At 41.0% G+C, this 5,853-nt stretch overlaps 2 protein-coding genes across 2 annotated transcripts; one reads left to right on the forward strand and one right to left on the reverse strand.

The window, feature by feature from the left end:
* Positions 1–1,048: 1,048 nt before the first annotated feature.
* On the forward strand, positions 1,049–2,891 carry LOC115631003 (rab proteins geranylgeranyltransferase component A). Its single transcript, XM_030527605.1, has 3 exons — positions 1,049–1,154; positions 1,213–2,310; positions 2,384–2,891. The coding sequence occupies exons 1-3, from the start codon at positions 1,106–1,108 to the stop codon at positions 2,782–2,784; spliced, it is 1,548 nt and encodes a 515-aa protein (XP_030383465.1). The 5' UTR covers positions 1,049–1,105; the 3' UTR covers positions 2,785–2,891.
* On the reverse strand, positions 2,803–5,650 carry LOC115630996 (serine/threonine-protein kinase hippo). Its single transcript, XM_030527592.1, has 4 exons — positions 5,448–5,650; positions 5,064–5,198; positions 4,021–4,996; positions 2,803–3,966 (listed from the first exon to the last, which is right to left on the reverse strand). The coding sequence occupies exons 1-4, from the start codon at positions 5,574–5,576 to the stop codon at positions 3,314–3,316; spliced, it is 1,893 nt and encodes a 630-aa protein (XP_030383452.1). The 5' UTR covers positions 5,577–5,650; the 3' UTR covers positions 2,803–3,313.
* Between the last annotated feature and the right edge of the window lie 203 nt (positions 5,651–5,853).

Here is a 5,853-nt window from a genome sequence, read left to right on the forward strand (position 1 = left end):
CTTGATCAGCATGACGAGACGAGTCGATCTAGACTGACAGGGGTCTGTCTGTCCGTCTGTCCGTATGAACACCTGGATCTCGGAGACTATAAGATATAGAGACACCAAATTTTGCACAAAGATGCCTTATGTGTGTATTCTATACGAGTTTGTTTTTTTTTTTTTTTTTTTGATTTTCCCGCGCTTTTCTCTAACTCCCGTATCAATTTATCAAGAAGTTATAGCCATAAATATATTTGCTGCTGCAGCGCTGCCCGCGGCTGTTGTTGATGTTGCTGTTTGGTTGACTGCTAACATGTTTACACAGACACGAATAGATGCGCATAGGCATTCATACACTCACACAGACGCAATTGCTATGTAAATGTGAAATTATACACCATTTCTTTTTAATTTTCTTAATTTTTTTATTTTTTATAATTATTGTAAACATATGTACAGAGTATTTCAAAGTCGGGACACCCGACTTTAGCTTTTTTACTTGTTTTTATTAAACAACATTCTTTTGTGGGATCAGCAGTGCTTCTTAAACATTTGTGTTGTATTTTTTCAACAATTAATTGGCGTTTCGCGTTCTAATATTAATGCAAATGGCATATTTGTTTTCTATTTAACATAGTACGTTACAGAGTTTAAACATAATTAGTCAGTCAAATGCTCCCGTCGACAGTCAGATGTTGCTGACAGCTTAGTGCGTTACAGGATTTTTGCAGAATTAGTCCGTCAAATGTGAGTGTTGACAGTCAGCTGTTGCTGACAGCTGGCTTTGAGGGGAACTTCAAAAAAAATAAGTTCTGGGGCACCGACGTATTGTTTTTAAAAACAACTGTAGCCGAAACCAGCGGAGTTTTCTGTGGCACCTCTGTATAACTACCTTTGCCATTAGCCCTGCTAACACCTAAATAAGTACATATATTTTTTTCCCCCCGGTTCGTTTCCTTTAAAAAGGTAGTAAAAGCCATCGAACATAGGCAAAAAAATCGATGTTTGAAATAAATTACAAAACATCGATGTATCGATGTTACATCGATTTTTTGTCCAGCACTAGCTGAAACTTCCAAACACCACAAATGATATAAAGACATATTTTGCATTAAAATACACAATGTCGGACGAGCTGCCAGAGGATTATGACCTGATTGTAATAGGAACAGGTAAACAAACGCTCCAGTGGGTTATATATCTTTGGTGTGTGCTAACTTCAATTTGCAGGCTTTGTCGAGTCCTGCATCGCTGCTGCGGCCAGCCGTATTGGTAAGAATGTACTTCATATTGACGCCAATGAGTATTATGGCGACGTTTGGAGTTCATTTAACTTGGACGCATTAATCAACCTGCTGGAACAGAGACCTGAAGCTTCGCTGCGTAATGCTACGTACCGTTGGCATGACCGAAGCACATCCACTGAACCGATATCACCCAGCCATCATCCGTGGACACGGGAAGCATTGCTGGCCAAGTCGCGTCGGTTCAGCATTGATCTATGTCCGCGTATTCTTTATGCCGCCGGTCAGCTAGTTCAATTGCTTATCAAGTCTAACATTTGCCGTTACGCCGAATTTCGTGCTTTAGACCATGTGTGCATGCGGTACAATGAAGAAATCGTGCCAGTTCCTTGCTCACGCAGCGACGTCTTCAACACGAAGGCGTTAAGCATAGTCGAGAAACGTCTGTTGATGAAATTCCTCAATGGCTGTCAAGTCTATAACATAAAAAAGTGCAATGATGACACCCTTGCCTTTCGAGGCAAGACGTTCCAGGACTACCTACAGTCGCAGCGCGTCACAGAGAAGATAGCTTCATGTATCATGCAATCTATAGCTTTAAGCAATGTTAACACCAGTTTCGAAGAGGGTATGGAACGTACGCAGCGTTTTTTGCGCAGCCTAGGACGTTACGGCAACACACCCTTTCTGTTTCCAATGTACGGCTGTGGCGAGTTGCCGCAGTGTTTTTGTCGGCTATGCGCTGTCTATGGCGGTATTTACTGCCTAAAGCGCGCCGTAGATAACGTAAGCCTCGATGCAGATACGAACGAAGTACTATTGAGCAGCGCTGGGAAAACGTTGCGTGCCAAGAATTTGGTCTGTGCCTTTGGACAAGTACCTTCACAAATAGCTTCGAACTTTGGCGAGCTGCGGTATAATATCTCACGTGCCGTATATATTACCGCTCATCCCCTGGGCGGTGAGGAACTTAACAAAGGTGGCGGCGGTGTCAACATGATGCGGTTGCTGACGGATAGCGGAGATCGGGATGCAATTTTTATACAATTGTCCCACTATTCGGGCACATGCCCTGAAGGACTGTGTAAGTGGCAATGCAATGTAAAAACATAAATGAAATTTTCGTATATACTTGTACATATGTATCTCGTTTACAGATATTTTTCACTTGACTACGCCGGCTGCAAGTAACGATCCAGCTGACGATTTATCACCGTTTACTGCCCAAATTTTTCAAAACAATGAACCCGAAATACTTTTTAGCTCATTTTTTACTATAACATCGTCGACTTTTTCGCATTCAAATACTTCACCCATATTCTGCACCGATGCCCCCAGTTATGAGCTGGACTACGATGCTGCGATTGCCAATGCCCGCGATATTTTTGGACGCATTTATGCTGGTTCAGAGTTCCTGCCACGCGCCCCCGACCCTGAGGAAATTGTCGTTGATGGCGAAGATCCTAGTGCCTTGAGTGAGCATAATTTGCCAGATGACTTGCGGTCGCAACTGCACGATCTTGAACACTCGACTCAACTAATAGACATAGGGGAATGAGAGAGTGGGTCGAACATCTTTACACATTTATCTTTTTTAATCATATTAAAATATATTTGTTTTGGACAATTGCTTATATTTTTAATACAGTCACGTGGCAATACCAATGTTTATTTTCCTTATTATATACCCTAATTAATGTGTGTGTGTAATTGATGTGCAATCGCTATTACATATGTGTATATAACTTTGTATACAGATACACGCATATGTTTGGTGTTTGGGTTTTTTTTATCATATTTGTATCCAAAAGCATTCCAATGCAATGCAAAATCGATTTGTTCTTCCATGATTCTTTTATACATTCGTTCCTATTCGAGTTACCATTTTTAACTAGTAGAAAATAATCAAACATACATATAATCCCAACATCCACTGTAAAAGGACACAAGGAGCAAAAGAAACGTCTTTTTCAGAATTATTTTAACTTTTCATACCACTGCGTTTGCATATGGCATTTCAATAAAGCTTTTAGGTTCAAGTCCCACTCTTGTTCGCTGATCTTAATTTTTGAATATATGTATACTTTTTATATTTTAATTAAATTGTTATTTATATTCTGTTGACGCTTGCGCTTCGCATTCATTGCATCAACAATTGGCTGCCGCTTTGCATTGTATTTTTTGTTTAGTTCCTCAATCTCCTTTTCCATCTCGGAGTCGATGTTATTGAGCCTTTGATTAAGATCGTCGAATGTGAGAAATTTCAAAAATTCGAACTCCCCTTCGACATAGGTATGCGATTGTGTATGCATATGTTGATTGTGGTATGCAGGTGGCGGCTGCTGTTGTTGGTTACGCAGTAAATTCTGCTGATTGTTCAATGCAATCAGCTGCTCGCCCATTAACGGGTAGGCCATTATTAAATGTTGCTGTTGTTGTTGCTGCAAATGTTGTTGGTGCTGTTGGAGACCATACTGATTAATAGCTGAAATTTGTTGAAACTGCATTTCCATTTTATGCTCCCAGTTGCTCCCATCATTAGTACTGCTGGCCATGTGCAACTGCTGCTCGGCCGCCGCTGGAGAGTATTCCGTGACCTTCTCACTTACATCCGCACGCACCTCGGATGCATTTTTACGCTCAAAATGATCTAAAAACTGAGGTCGATATCGTGGCTTGTTGTTGTCATTACATTTGGCAGTCGTAGAATCGTCTGAGTCCGAATTAATAACCATTGTTCCTGTAATAGATCAAAGATGTCGTCAAACGATAGTTCGATAATATACATACGTACCCAGGTTTGATTCTAATTCCACCATGGTGCCGCTATCGACACCTGCCGCCTCGTGAGCTGCTGCATTGGTAGTTGTGATATCTGCCGCTATACCGCGTATACCACCCGGACCAAGCGTACCCTCATCCACAGCATTCTCTGCATGTGCTATCATAGTGGCATCGAAAACGGATGGTTGCTGATAGTCAGCAATCTTCTCCGGGACCAAGGTGCCGGGATCATCGATAAAGGTTTTAACAGTCTCCGCATTGAACTCGCCCTCTTCTTGCAGTATAATGCCTTGATTAGCAAGACTTTTGGCTTGACTCATAACCATCCCACTTACTAAGCCCGCTGCACGGTTAGCACGTTGCTGCTCGCGTATTTCGCACGTTTCTTCAAGCATTGTTTTTAGTATGCTGCGATGTTTAGCATTTCGAATGAATTCATGTTCCAGCAAATCTGTTGCTGTCGCGCGCTCATCTGGATCTTTCACCAAACATTTACTCACAAAGTCTATAAACTCTGCGCTCCAACGATCTGGTTCACGGAACGAGGGAGGTGGCTTCTGCGGTATCATAAATATGGCGCGCATGGGATGTATATCACCATATGGTGGCTTGCCCTCCGCCATTTCAAGAGCTGTAATGCCCAATGACCACACATCCGCTACGCAGTCATAACCAATTTCCTCTATCACTTCTGGAGCCATCCAGAATGGCGTGCCTATCACTGTATTACGCTTTGCCATCGTATCCGTAAGCTGCCCGGCCACGCCGAAGTCCGCAAGCTTCGCATATCCCTCGGTATTGAGCAGTATGTTAGCAGCCTTAATGTCGCGATGTATTTTGCGACGCAGGTGCAGATATACCAGACCTCTGAGAGTATCCGACATTATAGTTGCTATCTCATCCTCTGTCAACGTTTTTTTACGCAAACGCATTATATCCGAAACACTTCCCGCGCCGCAGTACTCCATGCATATCCACAAATCATACTTTAATTAAATTAAAAGTTTTAAAAAGCCGGCAAATAATTAATTATGGCTACGGTTTTATTACTACCTGTTTAAAATATGAGCCATAGTATCGCACGACATAAGGACTGTCACATTGTTGCATAATTGAAATTTCCTTGATGATCTCGTGAAGATCAGACTCCACCGGTACTAACTTGATGGCCACTATCGAGCTGCTTTCCTGTTAGTATTACAATAGTTTGAAACATTATTTCGTGAATTTCTAACGTCCCTAGGTAAAATATTACTTGTTATAATTTTAATTCAATTTTTAGGAAACTAACAGCCGTGTTCACATTTCCGTAAAGCACAGAAGTTTTGGCCTATTCTGATCATTTGGCATTGAGCTCTTACACCGAATTCGCAAATTTCTTGCGTTGTTTACATACAAACTTATGTATGTATGTACACAAAATTTTCGTTTACTTTCCTTGTGCAGCGCCTTGTATACAGAGCCATAACTTCCCTCTCCGAGCTTGTACATAATATCGAATACTTTTTCTGGAGGTTGCAACAAGCTCTCCTCTGACAACTTCTTTAATTCGCTTCTGGAAGACATGATGAGCTTGTTTTTGAAGCTGTGTCTTTATTCTTTATTTACAATTTTATTGCACACTACTTTGTCCACAACAAATAACTCCATAAGAATTCGTTCTTTATTCGCAAGAATAATATGCATCAGAGATGTAAAAACAGCTCGATAAATTGTACATTGTTGGCTTTCGATTTTTTTTTATCGGTACATCAATCATTCGATCAAAAGTATTTGGGTCTATAATTGTTCGTTAATAAACGGATATACTTGATTTAATTAAAATTGTTTTTTGCGATGTACA

The sequence above is a fragment of the Scaptodrosophila lebanonensis genome, unplaced genomic scaffold, assembly GCF_003285725.1.
Source record: "Scaptodrosophila lebanonensis strain 11010-0011.00,11010-0021.00 unplaced genomic scaffold, SlebRS2 tig00000001-arrow-pilon, whole genome shotgun sequence".
Lineage (NCBI taxonomy): Eukaryota > Metazoa > Arthropoda > Insecta > Diptera > Drosophilidae > Scaptodrosophila > Scaptodrosophila lebanonensis.